Source organism: Gigantopelta aegis, chromosome 9 (genome assembly GCF_016097555.1).
Source record: "Gigantopelta aegis isolate Gae_Host chromosome 9, Gae_host_genome, whole genome shotgun sequence".
Lineage (NCBI taxonomy): Eukaryota > Metazoa > Mollusca > Gastropoda > Neomphalida > Peltospiridae > Gigantopelta > Gigantopelta aegis.
The window spans coordinates 74,374,170-74,398,844 of NC_054707.1; the positions used below are offsets into that span (position 1 = coordinate 74,374,170).

The 24,675-nt window shown below is 37.8% G+C and overlaps 1 protein-coding gene across 1 annotated transcript in view; it reads left to right on the forward strand.

Moving 5' to 3' along the window:
* The window catches only part of LOC121381754 (DNA-binding protein RFX6-like), a 72,642-nt gene extending 49,750 nt beyond the window's left edge, over nucleotides 1-22,892 (forward strand). The window contains exons 7-21 of the mRNA XM_041511102.1: nucleotides 1,576-1,683; nucleotides 5,241-5,318; nucleotides 6,368-6,481; nucleotides 7,236-7,285; nucleotides 7,917-8,076; nucleotides 9,718-9,862; nucleotides 13,403-13,497; nucleotides 14,287-14,404; nucleotides 16,566-16,685; nucleotides 17,410-17,624; nucleotides 17,962-18,109; nucleotides 18,850-19,173; nucleotides 20,909-21,121; nucleotides 22,216-22,354; nucleotides 22,757-22,892. Coding sequence (XP_041367036.1) covers nucleotides 1,576-1,683; nucleotides 5,241-5,318; nucleotides 6,368-6,481; nucleotides 7,236-7,285; nucleotides 7,917-8,076; nucleotides 9,718-9,862; nucleotides 13,403-13,497; nucleotides 14,287-14,404; nucleotides 16,566-16,685; nucleotides 17,410-17,624; nucleotides 17,962-18,109; nucleotides 18,850-19,173; nucleotides 20,909-21,121; nucleotides 22,216-22,354; nucleotides 22,757-22,892 — 2,163 coding nt within the window. The remainder of the gene's footprint in view (nucleotides 1-1,575; nucleotides 1,684-5,240; nucleotides 5,319-6,367; nucleotides 6,482-7,235; nucleotides 7,286-7,916; nucleotides 8,077-9,717; nucleotides 9,863-13,402; nucleotides 13,498-14,286; nucleotides 14,405-16,565; nucleotides 16,686-17,409; nucleotides 17,625-17,961; nucleotides 18,110-18,849; nucleotides 19,174-20,908; nucleotides 21,122-22,215; nucleotides 22,355-22,756) is intronic.
* Nucleotides 22,893-24,675: the final 1,783 nt, after the last annotated feature.

Sequence of the window (24,675 nt, forward strand, 5' to 3'; positions counted from 1 at the left end):
ATGTTATATATAATAATAATAATAATAATAATAAATTATTATTATTATTTATTATTATTATAGATATATAGATAGTGGATGAATAAATGTGTGACAGAACATGCTCTTAAATTTGTTTCGCCTGTGGCGATTTTAATTGTGTTAGAGGGCCGTGTGCAGTTTCATTGCACTTAAGCCCAGATGGGCAACTTGTTACGTAATACTTCTGCGCGACGGTCCTCGGTCGGTACGCCTAATACACACCCAGCCAGGTGCGGATGCCATGTGGCTAGTAATTACGTAATATCTCCGGTAGTGCTGTTTATGGCCAGGAGATTGCTCGCGGTTGGCGACAGCCAGACTGACGATCAGAGAGAAATATTCCGACTCTAGTAGAGGTAGAATATGAGATGATACGTAAGGTACCGCCTTGTACCCCCAGGCAAAATCCTGATTTATAATAAATAGCTAGTGTTTTAGAGATATCGAGGAGAACGAATTAGGAAGGCTCCAGGGGATCACGGACGTCGTCCACTGAACGAAATATATTAGTTCAGACGGGACTTTGGTAATTATATATTTTCTGCTCTGTGTATAACCTTGATGTGATTGATGTGACTTTAAATATTTTAATACTGTATTATACCAATATTCTTTAGACAGTGTCTTCGGTCATCTGACGAAGTAAATCGTAGACTTTTTGTTCTAACATTATACGAGTATTTGGTAATATAAAGCTTAGCCAGTCATCCTAGAAGACCTAGGTACACTGTAGGTTATTGTCTTTATTGTGATCGGTACCAGTATTAATTTTGTGTTACAAGGTTACTGAATGAGTAGTTAGGGTTAATTAAAAATTAACCCGTTAGGAATAGAGCTGAAATTCCTTTATTAATTAAGTTCCCCTGGAAGCGTTCCTAAATTATCACACGTTACTGAACGAGTAGTAAGGGTTAATTAATAATTAACCAGTTAGGAATGGTGTTGTAATTCCTTTTTTTAATTAACTTCTCCTGGAAGCGTTTCTCAATTATCACACGTGTGGGTGTGGTGTAACGGTGAAGTGATTCGCATATTGTGTAACTAGACACCTAGAGATTAACTAATTAAGTGATCAGTTCTGGGTTGTTATTATTGCTGTTATTAATTAACTACTACGGCTGTACATTTGTCAGCGTAGGCTAATACAGATTCCAAAGTGTATTGTGTTTTGTTGTGTTTCTAGTGAGCTAAACGTGCTATAATAATATATACTTTATATAAGATCGTATCTCTGATCATACCTAGAGACGAGCCATACTAGGGTTTAACAGCCTGTTACAGAGAGATCTAATAGATATACAGTTAGGAGAGATATTTTGATAATCGTGTTTTATTCAGTTACGGGAATTATAGAATCCCCGTGACAAAATGGATGCGTGGGTTTTGTGTCGGTTAGTCATATTGTTGGGTTAGTGATAGCGCCATCTGCAATTAAAATATAAAATAACAAAATAAATAGATATTCAATTAATATATTAATATGTACAATATATGTATTATACTAAGTAGAAGGATATCCAATTAAAAATGTACATGCTGTGTATTATTTTCCAGGGTGGATTTACTCGAAAATATTCTCTAAGCTCCAAAACAGGAACATTGCTACCAGACTTCCCTAATGCTAGATATCTCATTCTACCACTTTCGTTATCACGAGAAAAGGTAAGTAGAAAACTTTTGGAAATTGGACTACCAACAGTTCAGTAAGACGTTTTAGATACTGGAATAGCGAAATCATAATTCATGATGTAATAAAAAAATAAAAAATAAAAAATATATGCTGCTCGTTGACAAACTTAAAAGATAGAAATAAACTTTTACTGTAATGCAAACTTTTATGCTTTAAATATTACAAGAAACAAATAATGAATCTTTACAACACATACACTTTGAAGTTTTATGAAAGAAACGTTGAACATGTATAAAGCAACAATGGATGTTTGAAAAATATAAAATGAAAGAATATTTGTCAGACATCCTTTTGAATCTTTACCCGACACAAAGTTAGATTTCTTATAAGACAAAGAGACTGACTTTTAGCTATACAAACACTTAAACTTTGAAGTTTTTAAAGATAAAAATGATAAGTCATGAACACTGAATTTTGACAAAACACAAACACTGGATTTTACAAGCCATAAGCATTGACATTTTACAAGAAGCAAATAGTGAATATTTATATAGCAGATAGGAATTTTGAATCTGTAAAACTCTAACACTTAAGCTTTACAAGAAAAACCATTGAATCTTTAATAAACACAAATTTCAAATCTTTAAAAGACACAAACTTTAGATCTTGGACTTTGTAAGACACAAATAATGAATCTTTATAAGACAAAAAATGTTAAATGATTACTGGACACAAACTGTAAATATTTATAGGATAATATCCTGAATCGTAGAACATATAAATATTACAATACCAGTACTTACATTTTTTATCTTAACAATATCAAAACATTGAACTTTTGTTGATTAGAAACGTTAAATCTTTGCAGGACATCAACTTTTTAAGATATTTGAACTTACAAACCATAAATGGCAGTAACAACTTACAAATGCCAAAATTATAAATACCAGTTTTTCGTCTACAAATAATTAAATACTTTGCTATTCGAAATATTTTTAAAATCAATACTAAAAGAATGCGGAAAATTGTGGGTAGCTTTTTCATGAACAAATTATTTATTTACGACGCACCTTATATACCTTAAAATAAACGTAAGAGAATAGAAGTTTTTGCTTTAGGAATTATTAAGACAAGTACATGTAGTAGTTAAAATATGACACATGTATGTACAAAATATTGCATGTATAAACCGTCTCTTTGACGATCTGACAAACAAGGTGTGGCTTAAATTCAAGCATTAAAGCGCATAATGTTTTTAAATATTTTAATGATAAAATATTTATTCAACACAATTGTGTATTTGATATAGATTACAATGACGATTCTCGCATAAGGGACGGTGTATAAACGTATGACTCCCATCCTACATGTTAATATACATGAATAAGATATGATCTCTAACACAGGGATATTCTAATAGTTGGGGCTTATGTATTTTGACGTGCCAATTAGGTTTCTTCCACTAAGAAAATCAATATAATTCTCATAATACAAACTGTAAAACTATGGCGGATTGACGTGCCATTTGGGTATCTTACACAAAGAATATCAATAAAACTCTTAGAATACAAAATATAAAACTACGGTGGACGGATGTGCTACTTTAATATCATAACATTACATGTGATTTTTGTTCCATACCAAATAGACAGCTCATCAATTAGAGTGTCATTTATTACCAGTTGTATTAATACGAACACAGATCTTTCGCTTTTATTTTATGCTTTGTTAGGAACACCGACAATAAATCAGTTAGGTCTGCGATAATCCACGTTTTCCCATTCGTATTGTGGGCGAATAAATCACGAAATAATACAGTAGATTATCTGGCTAATGAAGTCGTACATTAAACGGTGAAGGAGGACAGGCTCATGTTTGCGGCCGCGTCTCAGCCCTTGTCCAGTGGCTTGTGTTTATTGGCTTCTCTGGTCATTTATTGTAATTGTGATAAAAACCAACGTCAGTTTCGTGTTATTAATTGTTCTTAAATCCTACCTTTATTCATGGCCCCGTGGATCGGCAAGGCGTTCTCGGGCCTGTGTAAACAGAGCTTGTTTAAGCTATGCTCGTACGCCGGGTGGATAGTGAAGGGAAAACTGATTATTTTGTTATTTATCACGGGGTTAATTTCTCCTGTCCCGGCGCCTGTCAGAGACAAGAATTTGTGGACTTTTGCGAGTTTGTATATTAACCAAAATTGGTCCGCACCGTGATTTAAACGATCTCTATTTTGATCCCAAATGTCGACATGGAGCTTTCTGCACCCACAGGAGCTTAAATTTAGATCAAAATAAATAAAACGGGTCAAAGTGAGTGAGTAATAATACAATGTCATGCACTTAAAAAACAGTCCAACGTCAGGCCAGAATATAAAAGGTTAGGTTTATTAAGTTTAAAACTTTTAAAAATTCGTAGATAATATAAAATTTTACGTTTGATACTCCTTGGAATACATAACAATTTAGGATTTAAATTTTTTTAAAAGTATATAACATTCCCTTAAAAAGAAACGTCGTTGATATTATAAGCGTTTAAATTGTTTGGGTTTTTCTAATATTGACAATTAAAGTTAATTTTAAAAACGTTAATATAAATATCACATTTAAAAGCATGAGCAAATAATCAATGAAAATAAAACGTTAAGTTTATAGAAAATTTAACTTATAAAGCAAAATAATAATAAAATTATTTGGAAATATAAATAATTAAACGAAACATATATAAGAACATTAAAATATCAAAAACGTGAACAGCCTATGTGTGTGGGAAATTAAAAAGTTACACGCGCACGCACGCGGAAACGCACAATCATACTCATAAACAAATGTATATATCCGTGTTTCAACTCTGGTACACAAATTCCGATTTGAAGGCGATGATAGTTTTATCGTTTAGATATAGAAATATTATATCTAAAAATAATCTGGTGACTTTCATATCACACTTCACTGTGATTTTTTAACGAACATCCGGTAACCGTGACAACGTATCGCCATGGTTACCGTGTCTTCTAACCACCATTATCTCTTAGCGTTTGTCGACTCCTGAGGCACAGTGTAACCACTGAAGTGGAATCTTTAAAGATTTCGTGATGTTTGTTTGATATGAAATCGATAGTCTTAGACACTGTGTTGTTGTGTTCGTAGATGAACACGAATAACATAAATTATAGGTGTCATTGTCATATTATGTATGTGTGGAAATACACAAGCCCCTTATAGTACAATGACATGTTCTGAAATGACATACATCTCAACAGAAGTCTAATTTATTGAGGAAAAAATGTAGTAATGGGGCTATAATTTTGTTATACTTATCTTTCGTCTTCCTTTCTCGTCCCCCAGCTACCATGCCAGATACTAATACCCATTTTTGTCAGCCCAATATAGGCTTCTGTCTCAGAGAATGTCAACAGATGGTCATGGAGACACGTTCACGGTTGAAGAACTTAAATTACGAAAAACATCCTCGAAAGAATAATGAAATACAATTGTATCCATTTTCAGTGTAGTTAAAAGTAAAATGAATCGTAAAATAAATGTATATTACGGTAGACGCATGCATTTCAATTATATGATTTGTTTTTCAGGTTGAAACTTTCATCATGATGTACAAAACACACTGTCAGTGTATTCTGGATACAGCAATAAACGCCAACTTTGAAGAGGTACGTTGTCAGTGTTGTCACTAAGCTCAATGAACTACTTCGATCTGTTTCTACAATAACTCTATGTACAACATGTACTGAATTATGCTAAAGTTTTTCTCGAATATATACGTATATACCCACCACTTACAAAGTCATATTTTACTTAAACTATGTATTCATAGATGTAAAGATGTTGCAGTAATGTGATAAATTATCCAGTCCAAATACTCCTAATGCAAAATATGTTTTATTTTTCGGAAATGCATTTATGCACGCAAACATTTACGCAAAAATATTGAGAATTTCAAAATATAAAAATAGGATAATGTTGAACATAATACAAAATAATGTGTGTATCATTTGCGATGAAAACGATTGTAGCCAGATTTATTTTTATTTTCTCATTTCGTTTAAATGTTTGTCCCAGCTTTCTGTTGATGTTTTGTTGGATTTTGTTGTTCTTTTTTTTAAAGATGTATGAATGAATGAATGAATGTTTAACGACACCCCAGCACGAAAAATACATCGGCTATTGGGTGTCAAACTATGATGAATGCAACCAAAAAAATGTGATGAACAACATCAATATAAAAATTCAACAGTTCAATTAAAACACAGTGTAAAGGACTGTGTAAAAATATAAAGATGTACGATGGCTTACCATATTTTTGTATGATATATATGTAACGTACGTACGTAGATGTGTATCTGCCACGCAGGTAACTAAGGGCGGTTATATCGAGCTATATTCCTAGTTGCTTTAAACGATTATTACATTTAATTTCATTTCAGTTTATTTTCGTGTTTATATCCAACTAAGGTTCAAGCACGTTGTCCTGGGCACACACCTCAGCTATCTGGGCTGTCTGTCCAGGATAGTGGGTTAGTGGTTAGTGAGAGATATGATGGTGTAGTGGTCTTACACCTACCCACTGAGTCGTTAAAACTCGCTCTGGGTGGGAGCCGGTACCGGGCTGCTAACCCTGTATGTCCGATGGCCCGTGATCATTACATGTATATTCATGACATCTGAATTCAGATGAACTTTGAGACGTTTGTATTTACAGATTCAGAACTTTCTACTACATTTTTGGCAAGGACTTCCAGAACACCTGCTCCCCCTGGTAGACAACCCTGTGATTGTAGATATTATATGTGTTTGTGATTCAATATTATACAAGGTAAGTGAAGAAAAATATGTTTAAATGAAGTTTTATCAGTAAAAATAATTAAAACATCAATCATGCCCAATGTAAGTTTTCTGAAATGTCGCTGTCTCTAGTTTGAAAGGTACAAATGTTTTCTGTTTCGTCTAAAATGCCAGGACTATCAGAAACATATTGGATATGCCAAAATTGATAAAATGATTTTTTTCAAATATAAGTCTTTAAAGTAATATATGTTAAGGGTACAAAAGTAAGTTGGCTTGGAAATAGGCTAAATAAAACAACAATGTTCGAAGCAAGTTACAAAGGCAAACAATCATAAATTAGCGCATTTAAATTGCTGTCAAAACGTTTTTGTACAGTTGTGTTTTAACAACGTTGTATTCATTAAATGTTCAAGTCTAGATGAAAACAAGCTGGTATAACAAAACATTTCGCAACAACAGTCCCTTAACACAGGCTTGGCTGTGTAGCAACACCTATATTGGCGAACATATGTGTAGGCACATATGTAACATATGCGTATTATTTCTCACATATCTGGCTTTGTGTTTAGTTTTAGGTATTTGACAGTTCGTACAGTTGCCACATATCACAGCTCTGACATAGCAGTTAACATAGTATCAATGTATGAAATATAAATACCACCACCAACAACAACAAATTATTATTATACCAGTGTATTGTTTAATCAGTGGCATGTTCAATCTAACAAACGAGTTGACCATACACACGTTTTAATGTGATTTCCACTTATGTCTCTCCACAGGTGCTAACCGAAGTGCTCATTCCTGCCACGATGCAAGAAATGCCAGAAACGTACGTCACACTGTTGTAGTTTTTTCATTAAAAAGAACCTAATTAACAACATATTATTTATTTATTTTACTACCAAATCGTATTCTAAGTATTACAACGATATTTCAATGTTCTACACACGGTCGTGGCTATTTTGGAATAAAGTAAAACAGTTACTCCAACAAGCATTTTCCCAACCTTACTAAAAAGTAGATTTGGTATGTCATATGACAGCTAAATAATTATGCTTGTCGTACGTAGTGGATAGGCTGTCGGCCTTAAGGCTGTTATGTTTTAGTGAGGTGTTTGGACAGCGTGTTTGGACCGTACATGAATATAAGCACAGCAATAAATGAATAATGAAAACGTTTCGTACGCCTATATCACTCGGGGCAAACGTTGCAATATTAAGAAAAACAAGATTCGTAAATTCGGCTCCAATTATCTATTGGCATTGCTGAATATCAATTATGAACATGTATATTTTGCCTACTCTTTTTCGAGAAGAAAAACTATTTCCAACACAGCTTTACTTAATGTTCATTATACGATGTTTTGTTTTTACTATAGTCTGTGCACACAGGTCTAAATGTTTTCCACGTATTTACTCTATAAAGTTAACAAATGAGCTGAACCGTTTTTTTAACTGCAGGCTGCTCTGTGATATCCGAAACCTAGCCAAACACTGGGAGAACTGGGTGTCGTCTGCCCTGGAGAACCTTCCAGAAGCTTTGTCAGACGCCAAGATCCCAGTGGCGCGAAGGTTTTCATCTTCCCTCAAACGACAGACGGCTTTCTTACATTTAGCTCAGGTAAGTAAAGTGCATTTAATGTTTTAAATAGAACCGACAAGGCATTTTATTTTCAGTTTAATAAATTTGTTAAGACCATTCAAAATGTAAGTTATACAATTTTAAGATGTCAAAGCAATGGTTTAATTCATCAAAGTACATAAGGAAATCGTCTGATTCAGATATTAATTTTTGTTTCATAATTTAATCACAAGAGCCGTTTGGACCAGTTAGCTTTACTAATGATTAGGAGAAAAATTCATAGACAAATATTAAATAACAAATGAACAAATATGTTGAAATTTGATTTACAACATCTAAGATAATATTCATGTGTAATGGAATTATCAATGTTTGTTTTTATACAAAATAACTGTTTAGAACCATAGTATTATATTAAATCATAGTTAGCGTAACCATACTCTGAACAACTAAGCCCAGATGTCTAGCAAGAGTATTATTTCGTGTTTTAACAAACAAAAAACAAAAACATAAATTAAAAACAACAACCAGGCAATAGGTGGCGGCATGCGGGATCTAGCTGAGACGACAGATAACGTTCGCTTGAGGTGCTTGTGTCGTATGATCGGATCCTCTCGGTGGACCATTCTTTGATTGTTTTTCCCGTCCCAACAAGTGTCCCACGATTGTTATATCAAAAGCAGTGTCATGTGTGAAGGGCTCTTACTACTAATAGTTCCTCTAAAGGTCAATTCATACTTTGTTTGCCAACCTCATTCGACACTGAATTTTTCTTTTATTAGGTCAACTAACAAGCATTTGAACATACGCGCACCAAAATGTAATATGAACTGTGTTAAATATACACCGAATTTACTGAAACATTAGGATTAGGTTTGAATAGAAGCAGGACTGGGCGAGTCAACTACTCGCCAACAAGAGTCGGCGGTGAAGTATAAATCTAGTTTTAGACTTTTTTCAGAATTATCAAATAATAGGCGGTGGTTATTAAATAATTGTGCTCGCTGTAGCTATAAATATGATTGACATCCAATAGCCGACGATGAGTTAATCATTGTGCCCGCTCTAGCTGTAGATATGTGTACTTATTACTGTGATATACCTATTACCTTGTTTTCCCTGGACATATGTTAATATGTTACAGCAGGGTCTCTGTGTAAATAACAAATAAATGAGTTCTAGTGATCTCGTTAAACGAAACAAACTATTTAACTTTGAAAAGACCTGAACTAAAAGCAATGTTATGGAATTTAACGCAGTAACAGTGTTAAAACTCATATAGACTGGATGCTGCGCGTGCGTGCGGTCCGACTTTTGCGTCTGATGCGTGTTCGGTTTGCGTCTTGGGCATACACATCATATACACAATTATTCCACTGCGGCTGGTCGCACGCGTTTTGGAGACACGCACGCATCCCACGTATCCAGTACAGAAACTCTCACTGATACGAATGTATTTCGATTTAAAACAAACACAAAAAAACAACAAGTTGTCACGCGCCGCCAATCCAGTCTATATGAGCCTTTACAGTAAGTAGTTGGATCTATATGGAGCGGATCAAGAAGACCAGCTTTTAAAACTAATAATATATTTATTTATTTATTTATCAAAACCAGAATGCTGTAGACAGTTTGAACTAGCCGCCTTAGAAACTCATAAACTTACACCTATGTTTACAGACTGCTAGACCGGTGCTGTACGACGCCCAGCTGGTGAACCAGTCTATCGTGGACATTGACCGAATAGACCTGAGCAGTATCAGCTCCCAGGCGCTGTCCTGTAATAACAAGGAGTGTGACGCTGAGATAGAGGTGAACGCGGAGTGTAAGTATTGCAGTATTTGTATGAACATTATAGGAACGTGGGAGATGGGCGTACCACCAAACACCCATCTCGGTCGGGCTGCCTGTGCTCTTTTGCAATTGCGAGTGTGGGCGATCCCGCCTACTCCCAACGCCACCCTTTTCCTATCCTGGACGGAGGAACTGGCGAAAGTCAGTACTTGCGGCCATGATGCACGTGCACTACAAGAGCTTGTTCTGAACGTGCACGTTAAATTCCTTGACCTTGACCACGACTTACGTATTGGCGAAGCCAGGATTTATTGATCATTCAACTGATCAAGCCCACCGAAGGGCTAAATTAGGGGGCAGCTACGGGAGTTCAACAATGACGGCCCCCAATAGGCAAGGTTCCAATATAAGCTACTATTCAGCAAACTAAATCGAAATTAGGCCAACTCATTAGATTTTTTTTTCTTTCAATGAACCGTTCCAAATTATGCGCCAAAATTACCTCATGAAAATTGCGTAATCTTTTATGTTTTTTTTTACTTAATCCTACTACACATTCAAAATTAAATGGCACCACAAATGCCCCCGCCCACTACCGACCCCGGTCGGGCTGTTGGTGATCTCTTGCACCTGCCAGCGCGGGCGGACCCTCCTTCCACCCACCCCAAAACCTTTTCCTGTCCTCGACAGAGAAGCCGGCATGGACCGACACCTGCGCCCATGACAGGCGTGCGCTACAACAGCTTGATTCAGAATGTGCACGTTAAACACTACGACCTGACCTGACCTGACCTGACCTGATCAGGATTTATAAATGTTTGGGATGGGGGGCACCTACATTGGGGAGGGGACTACCACATTGTCTATGAATCGTGTTATGAGGCGACAGGAAAATATATAAGTTCGTGAGAAAACAAGAAGTGTAATGGGAACATGACCCGCTAAATCACAGTTGAAATGTGTGCGTTTTGTCGTCAGAATTAATGTCACTATTCTCTTTGAAGTGTGTGCGTTTTGTCGTCAGAATTAATGTCACTATTTATTCTCTTTGAAGTGTGTGCGTTTTGTCGTCAGAATTAATGTCACTATTCTCTTTGAAGTGTGTGCGTTTTGTCGTCAGAATTAATGTCACTATTTATTCTCTTTGAAGTGTGTGCGTTTTGTCGTCAGAATTAATGTCACTATTCTCTTTGAAGTGTGTGCGTTTTGTCAGAATTAATGTCACTATTTATTCTCTTTGAAGTGTGTGCGTTTTGTCGTCAGAATTAATGTCACTATTCTCTTTGAAGTGTGTGCGTTTTGTCGTCAGAATTAATGTCACTATTTATTCTCTTTGAAGTGTGTGCGTTTTGTCGTCAGAATTAATGTCACTATTCTTTTTAAAAACTGTTTTGACGGTTTCTGTTTGCTCACACAGTGATAAACATCATTTAAATAAGAAAATTTATCTAAGTATGAACTCTTTGTGAGCCGCAGGTGATGCCTATGTCCGGCGACATTAGATGAGAGCGGTAGAAACATCTGTAGCGTTCTAAACATCTAATATTGCGCGGTACGACATTAGAATTAGCAGAACAAAAATACCCCCTCTCAAAAAGTGCAGTGATGGCCCCCGCGTTCCCCTCCGTTGCGCGGCCCCTGTCCTGTGCAGTTATTACAGGGGAAAGTGCAGTGATGGCCCCCGCGTTCCCCTCCGTTGCGCGGCCCCTGTCCTGTGCAGTTATTACAGGGAAAAGTGCAGTGATGGCCCCCGCGTTCCCCTCCGTTGCGCGGCCCCTGTCCTGTGCAGTTATTACAGGGAAAAGTGCAGTGATGGCCCCCGCGTTCCCCTCCGTTGCGCGGCCCCTGTCCTGTGCAGTTATTACAGGGAAAAGTGCAGTGATGGCCCCCGCGTTCTCCTCCGTTGCGCGGCCCCTGTCCTGTGCAGTTATTACAGGGAAAAGTGCAGTGATGGCCCCCGCGTTCCCCTCCGTTGCGCGGCCCCTGTCCTGTGCAGTTATTACAGGGGAAAGTGCAGTGATGGCCCCCGCGTTCCCCTCCGTTGCGCGGCCCCTGTCCTGTGCAGTTATTAACATGCATTGGAGTTTGGGAGGATGAGGGCCATTCCCTCACCACCCACGTATTTTTTTTATCCACCTTATATATCAGGCACGGCGGAGCAGAGGGTGGCTGAGGGGTCTCTAGTCCCCCCCAATAATTCTGAATAAAAAAATTATTGGTAGTAAATTTTAAGGCAGAGATAAATTTTACTTTTAGAATGCAGAAAATTGCATTTCAGGACATCTAGTTTTCAAAGGTTTACAGGAGAGCATACCCCCAGACCCCTTAGAAACTTTGCTTCCGCCGTGCCTGTATATTGGTCTGATTTACAATCATAAAATAATTTACTAAAGTGGAGCTTTCAGGGGCGTAGCGTGATCTGGACCTGGGGGGTTCGAATATGAACCAAGTGGACCCTTTTCCTATTTTGTTTTTGCACCACCAGAAACTCCATATGTAGCAAAGGAACAAACAAGCAAACAAGCAAACACTTGCCTCTATTGGTGTATCCACTCGACGTAGAAAACATTGCAACCGAACAGCAGAGTAGTTCGAAGGTGTCCTCAAATGGTAATCGTAGTATTAGAACCAGCAACATTTTAAATTTATAAACATTTAAAATAAATAATTATAAAATATCAAACAGCGACTGTACATTTCCGAACACTGTACGTAGCATTGTTCAATGTTGACGTCACGTCATTGTTGACGTTCTTATGGTAACGTTTCCGGCAATTTTCGTAACTTAACGGAAAATGTCGAAATGTCATTCGATGTGTCAGTGATCTAGAATTAGCCTACTATCGTGTTACAAGTTTACACAATCTAGAGAGTAATCAAACATATATATCAGTTTACGTAAGTTTATCTGCTCAAAGGTTATAGCAACCAAAATAGAAGTAAAAGGATCAGATGTTCGACAAGCATGTACACGAACGTAATTTCAACGTAACGAAATGTAGGATTTTTTCAAGGCGGGGGCGGGGGGGGGGGGGGGGGGGCTAGGTGCAGTTTAAAAAAAAAAAACTAGTTTGTTGTTTTGTTAATTTAAAAATTACAACCATGGGTATGAGTTATCTACAAAAATTCAAAAGTCTGTCGGTGGGCCCATTGGGCTGTTTCTTGTTCCAGCCAGTGCACCACGAGTGGCATATCAAAGGCCGTGATATGTACTACCCTGTCTGTGGGATGGTGCATATAAAATATCCCTTGCTACTAATCGAAACGAGTAGCCCATGAAGTGGCGACAGCGGGTTTCCTCTCTCAATATCCGTGTGGTCCTTAACCATATGTCTGACGCCATATAACCGTAAATAAAATATGTTGAGTGCGTCGTTAAATAAAACATTTTCCTTCCTTTGTACTAACGGTATCGTTGGAGATAAGGAGTTAATATTAATATATATATAGATTTCTTGTCAAAATACTAAAATATAGTTAGGTCTGCACTTTATATTACAATATGGACTCGGTCTCAGATTTTGAGTATAAAACAGTATTATGATAATCAGTGTTTTGTGATCTATTTTAGTTTTACGAGAATTTAAGGAAATCCTACGTAAACAGGCCACCGTGGAAGCGTTCACAGAGTGGCTGGATGGTGTGGTGGAACAGAAAGTCATTAAGGTAAGTTAACCTTAGGATTTTTTTTACATCGTTAGAAGCGTAGACGTACGTGCTGCCATTTTTATAAGGGGGCGGCTGGCGTTTTCCCGAATTAAACAAAAATAACCGAATCTAGATAACAAGATTTATTCATATTAGCATTACTGCCAAACAGTAATATAGGATTGCAAACGAATCACTACGCATTTTTACACGGATTACAACTAATTTTGAGGGTAGAATGATGGAAATACATATTAAAAAGGTGTTATGTTAGCCTATTTTTTTCCGGAATATCTATAATTTTTACCCGAATTTGAGGTTTTGCTCCAGTACTAGAGGGTGGGGGCTTCTGTCGTATGCAAACATAGGATCTTCAATCTATTAATGGTTTTGTTGAGATTTTTAGATTTAAATGAAAAAGATATCTTGCCCATTATTAAATATACCTGTGAGTTACGTAATGATATCACAGTTTTACGGACTCCCATTTTTGTAAGGGGGGGGGGGGGGGGGGAGGTCGATTTTTGCCCAAATGAAATGAAAATTCCTGAATCTAGATAACAAAATTTATTTATAAAGGATTCCAAACGAATCACCACGTATTCTTTCAGTTTTTAAAATATTTTGATTTCTATATATATATTCGTTCTTACATGGATTACAACTAATATGTTGAGTAGAATGCTGAAAACATGTTGAACACTTTTAAGGCCAGCTCATTTTACCCGATTGTGAAGATTTGCTCGGACGCGTATGAATGATACAAGTGATTGTTTAACTGAATGGCTTTGTGTGTGTTATTTTCAGCCCAGTAAACAGAACGGGCGGTCGTTCAAAAAGCGAGCCCAGGAGTTCCTGCTCAAGTGGTCTTTCTTCGGAGCCCGCGTCATGCACAACCTGACTCTGAACAATGCTCAAAGCTTCGGTATTTCAAACTCATAGTAAAATTAATCACTTTACCTGTATACTTATGCTAGCGTCAGACTACCAACTGCCAGGACACAGGTGGCCAACGTTCTGCTATCACGACTTCTACGACTGTCCGCGTACTAGTATGGGCGCTCTTACAACTCGATTCACGTCGTATAACCACTCGTAAGTCGAGAGTTGGGGAAACTATAACGCAACCGTCGAGTTGGCCAACTTTGTTGTGACAGTGGTGTAACAAAGACCGTAGTATGTACTGTCCCGTCTGTGGGATGGTGCATATAAACGATCCCTTGCTGCTAATCGAAAAGAGTAGCCCATGAAGTGGCGACAATGGGTTCCAGTGTGGTCCTTATCCATATGTCTGACGCCATATGACCGTAAATAAAATGTATTGAGTGCGTCGTTAAATAAAGGTTAGGCTATCGGTCTACAAGCTGGTAGGTACTGGGTTCGGATCCCAGTCGAGGCATGGGATTTTTAATCCAGATACCGACTCCAAACCCTGAGTGAGTGCTCCGCAAGGCTCAATGGGTAGGTGTAAGCCACTTGCACCGACTAGTGATCCATAACTGGTTCAACAAAGGCCATGGTTTGTGATATCCTGCCTGTGGGAAGCGCAAATAAAAGATCCCTTGCTGCTAATCGGAAAGAGTAGCCCATGTAGTGACGACAGCGGATTTCCTCTCAAAATCTGTGTGGTCCTTAACTATATGTCTGACGCCATATAACCGTAAATCAAATGTGTTGAGTGCGTCGTTAAATAAAACATTTCTTTCTTTCGTTAAATAAAATATTTCCTTCATTCGTTGTGACAGTTGACAGCCTTAGCATTACATTCCGCTTGTCTCTCATCCTTTCGTCTGCTTGTCTGGTTATCTGCTCACCTGTGTTAGCATAATACTAGGCTCAGACTATCAACTATCACGACGGAGTTGACCAATTCGACGGTTGCGTTGTAATTTCCCCAACTGCCAACTTATGACGGATGTGCTCAAATTAACAACTAATCGGTCGTAGGAGTTGTATACGACGAGAATCGAGTTGTAAGAGTGCCTAGACTAGTCGTGAGATGGGTGAGCTGGCCAACGTCGTGGCTAATGGTGCTTTTCTAATGTCACACTACCGTCTATGTGTCGGTGGTAAACTGGTTAAACTGCAGTACAGTGGGTAAAGATAGTCCGTCATGCCAGATTTGAAATTGTAAACCCAAATACGTTTGTGTCCAAAACATTTGATTTACAGATTTGTAGACAAATATTACATTCGTTTCTGTAAGATATAATTTATACGAAACTCAATTTTATTAGGTCGTATAAAATGATATCCAACGAACACTTGTGTAGGACTCTTACATTGACCAGGGCCCCGTTCCACGAAGCGATCTTAGCGCTAAGACCATCTTAGGTGCGTAGGTAATTATGTATTTAAGATGATCTTTTCGCTTAGATCGCTTCTTGGAACGAGACCCTGGGTAGGAAGTAGCCCACTGGTAAAGTGCTCGCCTGATGCGCGGTGGGTCAGGAATCGATCCCCATCGGTGGGCCAACTGGACAATTTCTCGTCCCAGCCATTGCACCACGACTGGTGTATCAAAGGTCATGGTATGTGCTATCATGTCTGTGGGATGGTACACATAAACGATCCCTTGCTACTAATGGAAAAACACCAACTAGGTCCACTTAACGAGCTACTCTCGGCATACTAATCTTCCAAAACTATACGTAGCTCCCTATTTTTACTTTTTGGAGGACCGTTCTAAATTGCGCCTAATTTAATTCACAAAATTGCGCACCCTTTCTCTTAATCCTACAGGACATTCCAAATTCCATAGCACCATACCACCCTCCGACTGTTACCGGCCCCGGCCCCGGTCGGACTGCTGGTGCTCCCTTACACCTGCCAGTGCAGGCGCCCCCCCCCCCCCCTCCAACCCACCCCAGGACAGGCGTACGCTACAGTAGCTTGTTCTAGATGTTCACGTTAAACACTCTGACCTGACCTGACCTAATGGACAAATGTAGCGGGTTTCCTCTCTAAGACTATATGCCAAAATTTTCAAATGTTGAAATCGAATAGCAGATAATTGATAAATCAATGTGCTCTAGTGGTGTCGATAAACACAACAAACTTCAAGTTATGTTGCCCTTACGTTCCAGGCTCGTTCCACCTGATACGGATGCTACTTGATGAGTACGTCCTGCTGGCGGTCGAATCGCAGCTACACAACGAGAAGGAGATGGAACTGCAGTCACTTCTAGACAAACACATGAAGCCAGGTGAGACACCCGTATAACAAGAGATCCTAGGCCATCGTCAGTCCTGTTCCGTTCTCACGCCTCAAAATAGAAAGTAAACTATGGCCTGCTGTTGTCTTTTCAAAATAGCAGGCCAACAGAAATATGGCCTGCTAAAAAAAAATATGGCCAGCTGGAAATAGAACAGCATCTGTTTTGGACCTGCGAGATGTATTTTAGAAGATTATGGAATTAAAATATAAACAATCTTGAGCTAAATAGCAGATGAAATAATCGTACGTAAATCTGTCTCGTGAAACATGACCTGCGTTCTGGGGTGTCCATATCATTACGCATTGTGCAGAGATACGGCCCTGACCTTGTATTACCTTTTTTGTCGTTCAGATTCAACACAAAAATGTATGGTTTACATTGTAGTATCCAGTTGTATATGATACTCTCTTTTTCTCAATTTGATTGTTATTAAAATATATTTGAATACAAAGTTTATATGTATACATTACTATTATATTATAATTAAGTAATTGTCTCCATTATATTGTATGTATATAGGAAAGGGCCTAGTAAGTTGGCAAATTTGTGCCCAATCCGTTTGTTGTTTATGAAATAAAATATGTTTTCAATTCAATCAAAATGGTAGTAGCAATGTTTCCTCTGGTCCACCGACTACACATGTACCATATTTTGCAGTTATCTTAACGTAATGTTATAAATTCCAATATGTCAATATATATCTATTTCCCAGATGACACGGGGTCAAAACCGAATCTGGACCAAGGACCTGGCACGTGTTTCGTTGCTACGCCGAACCGTAACAGTGTGTCTCGTAACGAGAACTGCGTGAAGAGGGAGCAGCAGTACCTGGACCCGTCCTTGAACCACAGTCCCTTCAACCCCATGATCCCGAACGGCAGAGAACCCTTCTCCATGTCACCGCACCTCAGCTCGCTCAACTCCATGGTTAGTAAGCAAGGGAGTTAATCCAGCTGTATAATTTATAAACTCTTACCGTCGCAGCTCTTTTTACAAGGAAATTCGTATTATAAAAAAGAGCTTATAGAATTAATAATATGTTACCTAAGCACGTTTTCTGTTCTTTTTAGTATGTGTTGTTTAGTTGGAATAAAAAAGAGATAGCAAAAAATTAAACATTGAAACAAAATTTAATGTGCGCTCTTTTTTAAGGTACATGTAGGGTTGCGTTCCTGGAAACATTTTCTTTTGTTTTTGTTTAACTTTTATTTTATTTTTATTTTCAAAACGTATATCATTCAAAATGTATGTTTTATTCTTATAGACTGTTTCTGCTGGTAACCAGATGCTGACACCGCCAATTTCACCCATTGTGCCTAATCCAGTCAGAACATCTGTTATAAACCAAGCGCCAATGCAATACGCTAACACGTCACAACCTGTTATGACTGGTCATCCATACTCGTATATTGGTCAGTACTGAAAATGGTTTATCAGTTCATAACTCTTTTAATAATCTTAATTGTTGATGCAAATTTTTTTTTTTTTTTTTTGGGGGGGGGGGGGGGGGTTGGCTTTTTATTGATTTGCTTTTCATATTCATTATCAGAAATGTAGCTACATATACAAATAAATTTTACTTTTAAGACATCATTGTCCTCATCTCTCGGAAATAAAAATTATTTTTTCTTATGTGAATATACTGTGATTTCTCATGTCTTGGTTGCATACCAATTTTTGTGGATTTTGTTGTACAATAAAAACAAAATTTAAACAATCATTTAAATTAAATTACAGAAACAAGTAAGTAAGCATGATCATGATCAAATGATGACGATGGCGATAATGAGTATGATGATGATTATATGATGATGATATTGATGATTCTCCTTTTATTCCTTTGTCCTCTTCCCTTTCTCGCCTTTGAAATCCATATCATTTCTTCCCGATCTGTGATGAAGGTCAAAATGATGACAATGACGATAATGAGTGTGATGATGATAATTATGGTGATATTGATGATGATGTTTTTTAATTCATCAGTTCCCTCTCCTTTCTCTCCTTTCAATTCCATGTCATTTCTTCCAGATCTGGCAGCTACTTCTATATTTCAATTTCTTTCTCTGTCCACCTCCACATCCCAGTCCTTGTCTCTTTAACCGCGACAGGTGCTTGATGATGATTACAATGCAGTTAAATTCGCTGATTACAGGTCAACACGGTGACTACAACCACACGAGTTCGCCGTACGTCGGTAACATGGGCTACGGCAGTGCGACTTTGCCCGGTGCATTTAGAACACCACCACACGGGTACAACCCAAACCCATATCACAAAGACATTGAACAGTTCACATACCACAACCAAGAATATCCCGGGGAGTCCTGTTACACGTCATCAAATCTGTCTGCGTACCAGCCTAACAACCAATCCAATTATCAGTCGGTCAGTGTGCAAAATGGCGGAAACGGAAGTGCCTTCAACGTGGTTCAGAGTAATTCACCATATGCCGGGTCAGGAACGTATCCAAGTCAAGGTAAGAGACTTTACAGTGAAGACAGGTATCTAACTTGTACTATTTTTAATGTAATAAAATAATGTGTTTCGATAAAACCAATGTTAAAGAAGGAAAAATATGTCTACCCTTTCAAAATTATTAATAGGTCTTGCTACACAGGAAATGTTTTATTTAACGACGCACTCAACACATTTCATTTACGGTTATATGGCGTCGGTTGCTACAGAGATGCCATCTGTCACTGACGTAGCCAGAGGTGTGTGTCGGGATGTCGTGTGTGTGGGGGGGGGGGGGGGGGGGGGGGGGTGTCAATACCCGCTCCAATCAAACCTATTTTTCCTCACACATTTTATTACACGACTCATAGACAGTGTGGTTGCTTCTCCCCAATGTGGGTGGACCCCAATATCAAATCCTGGCTACGCCAATGCCATTTGCCACTTAAATCCATGGTAAATTGCCCAACTTCAAATGAAGATTGCTAATACAACGAGTTCTCGTTGGCACTAAAGACATACCGGTATACCATTTCGAAAATAATTATATCTTAATTTATGATCACATATTTAGCACAAAAATAATCATTTCTGGACAATGTAATTGTAAGAGTTATATATACAACGCGAAAGTAATAAAATAAAAATATGTCGATTTTAACTTTTATTGAACGGGTCACATTACAGGTGAACATGGAGCATAACTGTATTTATTATTTACATAGCAATGAAATATATAGATGTACGAAAACCATAAAAGTGATATCCGGTGAAAAGTCATATTTTCACTGTATTTTAGCTACAAAATTCGTATTTACTTTTGTAAAAGTGCATGATTAAATTATCTCCCTTTGTCTCGTTTCATCGTATTTAAGTTTGATGATTACCAATGCATCTGATCGTATTTGAAAAATAATAAAAAATGTAATTTAAACAACTGTAACCATAACAAGGGATATGAAGAGTAATTACGATAAAATATCTAAAATGAATTGAATACGAAGCTAAATAATGATGACACAATATCCTATCATTGAAAATTTAACGGCGTTCCATTCGTTTTGTTTCGAGGGTCGTTTTGGTTTTGTCAGTTATGTTTGCACAGTAGTATTATTCAACGAATGTTAATTTAATAATTAAATAAAGATAATTTTTATTCAAATTTATTTTTAAAAGTCTTTGGTCAAGTAACTTTCCTGGACAATTTCCATCGGAAGAAATATATCATGACGTTACGTGTTTTCGATAGGACAAGCGAAAGATATTAACAAAAAAGCGAAAGATATTGTAAAAAACAATAGGAAAGATGTATATTCATAAATAGACCATTTCATGGTGTTTTTGCGAATACGAAAATTATGTCAACTCGTGATGTATGAAAACCATATTTTCACCCATAGCTTCGCAATTCGTGAAAATATGGTTTTCACACATCACTCGTTGACATAAAAATCGTATTCGAAAAGACCCATGATATAGCTTCTGTATCTGGAGCCAATTTCACTAAACATCGTAAGTTTACGTCTGCGACTAGTAGTTACGCCGGACAGACGTTTACACGTGTTTGGCATCTATTTCACACGGAAAATTACATCATTAGGGGTCTACAGAAGAGGGAGCATTTTAATGACAAAAGAAAATGAAATATGTGTATTTCTAACTATATTTGTTGTTCTATAATAGTAATACGAATTGTGTTTTAGTCGTAGATTTACAGTTTTAATTTTTTTTATTGTTTTAAAAAAAAATTGTTTCAGAATTTTATGGCGGTCATAGCTACCCACAATCAAAACCTCTCGTGGAACACGTGTCTGTGATTCAGCAGCGACCTCATCCATCGCACCCACCCTCGCACTACCCTGCAGATATCAACTACCCGCTCAACATCTTAGACCGTGCCCACCGGAACAGGGATACCCAGCATCCCTTCACAAGCGGAAGTTCCGCTAGCTGCCACAGTCCGACTCACGGTACCTTTTGCTGACTAGCTTACTAACCTGTCACTAAGGGGCGGATTCAGGATTTTGTACGCTGGTGGTGGTGGTGGTGGTGGGGGGGGGGGGGGGGGTGGTAACAAAATTCTAAAAAGGCCCATTTCAGGATAATTTAGTGTTGTATGTTGTGAATAAATGTATTGGAAAAAAATTATCATAATTTAAAAAGGCACTTCAAACTTTTACTGGACCACTGTGACCCCTCCCCTGGATCCGCCAGTGTACTATACATATTAAGGCACGATGTTGTTTCTGCGAACAAGTTAGCCAAGTGCAGGTACTGACTACTGAATATGTACTGTAACCAAATATAGCATTGCTATATATACAACTAAACAAACACTAATACCTTTCCACGTGCGAAATATGTTATCATTATTATATAATATTTAGTGAAATACCTTAAAATATCAGTGAAATAAAACTGTTATCAGTCACTCAGTGACGATAACACATTTTGGAGTGAAAATTTCACTGTTTCACTCTAAAATGTGTTATTGTCACTGTAGAAAGTGTTATCTTCACTGTAAGAAAGCTGGAACTATTTTGCTGCTGGCATTTTAAAAATAAAGGTAAATTGCCAGAAGTTATATAATAAACAGAAAATTTCATGTTTTTTGTCAAATATGGTTTATATCTCATCTCGTGAAGTTTGCAATCATATCACACTCATCGCGCAAGCGCGACTCGTGATATATGCGTGCAAACTTTACTCTATGAGATATAAATCATATTTGACAAAAAACATGAAATATCCTCTATATGTTACAACAATTTAACGAAAGTGTAATATAACAGACATTGTAAAAGGGAAGGGGAGTCCGAAAAATACGAAAAGGTTATACTACAGAGGTGTCCTTTTGTCTAGCTGGAGATGACCCTGTATTACTGCGACGCTATATTTTTTTTACTGCCCACTAGATTTTAGGTTATGTACAACGCTGTTCAAATAGATGCTGCTCTAGTCAGTATTATTTTAAGTTGTTGAATTCTATTATTAGTAAATTTTCACTTGTTTGTGAACAAATTAATTAGCAGATAACCTAATTTTAAAGTTTATTTTATTTCAGTTCACCCTCCTCCTCATGTTAACCTTGACGATGATCTTCTAAATATAGCAGTCACGGGAATGATTGGTTCTACCCATGATATGACGTCATCATCATATTCAGATCCTGGCCCACTGCCTTCCATAAACACTGTGTTCATGTCGGACGGAAATAAAGCATGCTATTGACATTTGCTCTTAGTCGCAGGTGACTACAAACTTACAGTTGAATGGAGTATACTGCTGTTGTACTTGAATGTACTTGCATGGCGAATACAGTATCAGTGCTACATACGTACTCAAATACCTTCATGAGCATCTAGAATATTCTTGGTTAAAATAATGGCGTCTGTAGAGTTTGCTCAATACAAGCGGCAGGGAGGTTCACATTAAAAAAAAAATTGGCAAGAAAAAATATGGTTGTCTTGTTACAGATAAACCAACTGCCACAAAGGAAATTCAAACTTTAGACCATCTTAGCATGAGTTCTAACCTCCACCGAGGGAATATAAACCAGGTATAATCTGTGTGAGTCCCAACCTCCACTGTTGGAATTAAACCAGGAACTGTATGCGAGACTCGCAACCTCCACAAAGGATTCAAATGAAGGACTTTGAGTGTGCCAGCCAGAATCTCACCAAGAGTCACAACCTTCATCGAGAGAATTCAAACGAGAGACTCTTTCACAACCTCCACTGAGAGAATTCAAACGAGAGACTCTCATAACCTCCACTGAGAGAATTTACACAAGGGACACTCACAGCCTCCACCTAGAAAATTCAGACGAGGGACTCTCACAACCTCCTCAGAAAATTCAAACAAGAGACTCTCACAACCTCCACTGAGATAATTCAAACGAGGGACTCTCACAACCTCCACTGAGATAATTCAGACAAGGGACTCTCACAACCTCCTCAGAAAATTCAAACAAGAGACTCTCACAACCTCCACTGAGATAATTCAAACGAGGGACTCTCACAACCTCCACTGAGATAATTCCAATGACAGATTCTCACAACTTCCTCCAAGAGAATTCAAACAAGGCATTCTTCACAACCTCCACCGAGTGAATTCAGACAAGGGACATTCGCAACCTTCACAGGTATAATTCAAACGACGGATTCTCACAACCTCCTCCAAGAGAATTCAAACAAGGCATTCTTCACAACCTCCACCGAGTGAATTCAGACAAGGGACACTCACAACCTCCACCGATATAATTCAAATGACGGATTCTCACAACCTCCTCCAAGAGAATTCAAACAAGGCATTCTTCACAACCTCCACCGAGTGAATTCAGACAAGGGACACTCGCAATCTCCACCGATATAATTCAAACGAGGGACTCACAACCTCCACCAAGAGAATTCAAGCAGGGGACTCTCTCATAACCTCCACTGATACAATTCAGATGAGTTCAAATGAGGGACCCTCTCACAACCTCCACCGAGAGAATTCAGTTGATGTACTTTCTCACAACTTCCACCGAGAGAGAAAATTCAGATGAAGGACTCTCTCACAACCTCCACCGAGAAAATTCAGTCAAGGGACTTTCTCACAACCTCCACCGAGAAAATTCAGTCGAGGGACTTTCTCACAACCTCCACCGAGAAAATTCAGTCGAGGGTCTTTCTCACAACCTCCACCGAGAAAAGTCAGTCGAGGGACTTTCTCACAACCTCCACCGAGACGGTCACAATCCATTCCGAGGGAATTCATATAAGGATGTTTGTACGAAAATCGCAACACCCACTGGTGAAATAAAATCCCCAGAAAATCTCAGATTGGGAAATTGAGCCAGGACGTTAAGTACTATTTCGATTGAACTAATAGTAAAATGTCCATAGACTACTGCCAGTAGGACTCCCCACGTTTGCAGTCATAGATATAGTTAGAGTATCACATGTGATTATTTAGACTTGACGCAAGGAAACTGGGAAATCTATGGGTTAACATAAGTGTTGGTTCGTCTGAGTATTCGGATGTATCCATGTTAGCTATCCAATTAAATCATAAACACGTGAAAGAAAACAAGGAAGACCAGAAGAGTGAATAAACGAATAAACGAATGAACCTACGAATCAACAGATGAATGCATGAATGCATGAATGAATGAATGAATGAATTAATTAATTAATTACTTGCCCACATTATGTCAGGTTTAACGTATCACGTAGAACATGTATATCTCTTAGATTTAATGGCCTACGGTTGTATTTTTAATGTCTTTGACAATGGCTACAACATTGCATGCGCATAATGTGGCTAACATGGCGGATGATAATCTATATTATAGTATGTTTTGACTATACACATCGTCTTCAGATATTAGTCTAGCGGTTTCTTAATCTAGATTTCTGCTCACTATTTTACCTAGAACAATGTAAGCCAGTGTTCAATGAATCCACTTGCTTCCTTTTACAAATATCCCCTGCAGTCATTATAATAATATGTAACTTGGGCATTAATAATTAAAATTAGC